Below are 2,177 nucleotides of genomic sequence, written 5' to 3' on the forward strand. Positions count from 1 at the left end.
TTAAAAATAGCTAACACTTGTAAATATCAACTTTAATTAGCTGTTTAACTTTAGCCTAACAGTTTGTCTACATGTTCTAATACTAGCTGCACCAGAATTTCCAATCCTTTTGAATGATTTTTGTAATTTTTAAATTTTTAAATGCCACTACATGCGAGCATGTTTCAAGATTTTCTGATCAGTGACCAATGTGGTAATATTTTACTGGGTCATTACTTGACACCACTTTTTTTCTTCCATGGTTCATGCCCTACAGGAGTATATGCAGTAATCACATTAGATGTATTTAAAACATCAGTGCTACAACCTATGTGGCTATACTGAAGACTATAACTGGATCTACTACACAACCCTGTTATCTAACATATCCCCATCTTCAAACCTCCAGCTAAAGGCATATTTAGGTTATAATAGTAAGCCTAGATTGTTGAATGTAAAAATATGTATCGTGAAATTTAAGTATGTTTCTATATAAATACATGTATAAACATATAAGCAGATCAAAAAGACCTAAAAGCATATCGACTTCAATTATGTTGCTGTTATTGAAATACATAAGGTTGTTTCTTTTTTGTGTGTGATATTTAAAAGTCCAGCCTCTCACTATTCTCTTCAATATAAGTNCCCCGTGTACTTTTTCCTTAGCCACTTGTCCTTTGTCGATTTCTGTTACTCTACAGTAGTTACACCCAAACTGTTGGAGAACTTGGTTGTAGAAGACAGGACCATCTCCTTCACAGGATGTATCATGCAATTCTTCTTTGCATGCATATTCGTGGTGACAGAAACTTTCATGTTGGCAGTGATGGCCTATGACCGATTTGTGGCAGTTTGCAACCCCTTGCTCTACACAGTTGCTATGTCTCAGAAGCTTTGTTCCATGGTGATAGCTGTGGTATACACTTGGAGTATAGTCTGTTCCTTAACATATACATACTTTTTTTTGACCATATCTTTTTGTGGGAGAAACTTCATAAATAACTTTGTGTGTGAGTATGCTGCCATTGTTGCTGTGTCCTGCTCTGACCCCTACATTAGCCAGATCATTTTAGTTTCTGCCACATTCAATGAAATAAGCATCCTGATGATCATTCTTACTTCTTATGTTTTCATTTTTGTCACTGTCATGAAGATGCATTCAACTGGGGGGCACCAGAAAGCCTTCTCCACATGTGCGTCCCATCTAACCACCATTACTATATTCCATGGTACAATTCTTTTTCTCTATTGTGTTCTAAACTCCAAAAGTTCATGGCTCATGGTCAAGGTGGCTTCTGTGTTTTACACAGTGGTCATCCCCATGTTGAATCCCCTGATCTATAGCCTGAGGAACAAGGAAGTGAAGGAAGCAGTCAGAAAGTTAATCAGTTACACATTATGTCATAAAATATAACAATAGAAATACTTGTTATTTAAGTTTGAAAGAACCAGTGTAGTTGTTCAATAATAAAGTACATAATTTTGTGGTGACCTTCCAATTGACAGTAAAATATCTATTAATGCTAATGTTTAGTAATATAACTATAAAATTACAAATATTATTAGGATGAAATCTCAGACCACTTAAACTAACTCTTTTATTTAGATGTTATAATACATAGGTTTTTGTGTTAGTATACATTACCATGTGATTGCCCACGTCTTTTCAATTACATATAAAACATGATATATATATTATTCTGAGAATTTAAGGTTGATATTCATTTAAAATGCATCAATGAAACTACCTTATTAACAAAACGAGGGAGAAAGTCATATGTTTATTTTAATATATGTAGTAAAGATATTTGATTAAATTTACATCTTATATTAGGGTTCTCCATGGAAACAGAACTAATAATATATTATATATATATATATATATTTATATATTTATATCTATATCTATGTCTATAACTTTATCTATATCTATACAGCATCAATCTATCTGTGTAGATATGAAAAGATATATTTTCAAGAATTTGCTTATGTTAATACTGTAGGAGGTATTATGTTCTTTTATCAGGAGACATGAAATTTGATTTTTGCTCTTTTTTGTTGTTGTTACTGCTACTGATACATGGATCCATTATTTTATTGTTAAATGATAATATTCTAATTCTTTTTTAAAAAATATTTTGTTTTGTTTTTATTAGTTATGAATATTCATGGGGTACAAAGCAAATTGTCACCACTTG

General features: G+C 31.9%; 1 protein-coding gene across 1 annotated transcript; it reads left to right on the forward strand.

Moving 5' to 3' along the window:
- Positions 1-622: 622 nt before the first annotated feature.
- LOC103609623 (olfactory receptor 5D13-like) lies at positions 623-1,393 on the forward strand (the record flags this gene model as incomplete). The annotated part of the gene is made up of 1 exon (XM_008593920.1): positions 623-1,393. A coding segment is annotated over one exon (771 nt), but the record flags the coding sequence as incomplete, so codon positions are not given.
- Positions 1,394-2,177: the final 784 nt, after the last annotated feature.

The sequence above is a fragment of the Galeopterus variegatus genome, unplaced genomic scaffold (assembly GCF_000696425.1).
Source record: "Galeopterus variegatus unplaced genomic scaffold, G_variegatus-3.0.2 Scaffold9869, whole genome shotgun sequence".
Taxonomy (NCBI): domain Eukaryota; kingdom Metazoa; phylum Chordata; class Mammalia; order Dermoptera; family Cynocephalidae; genus Galeopterus; species Galeopterus variegatus.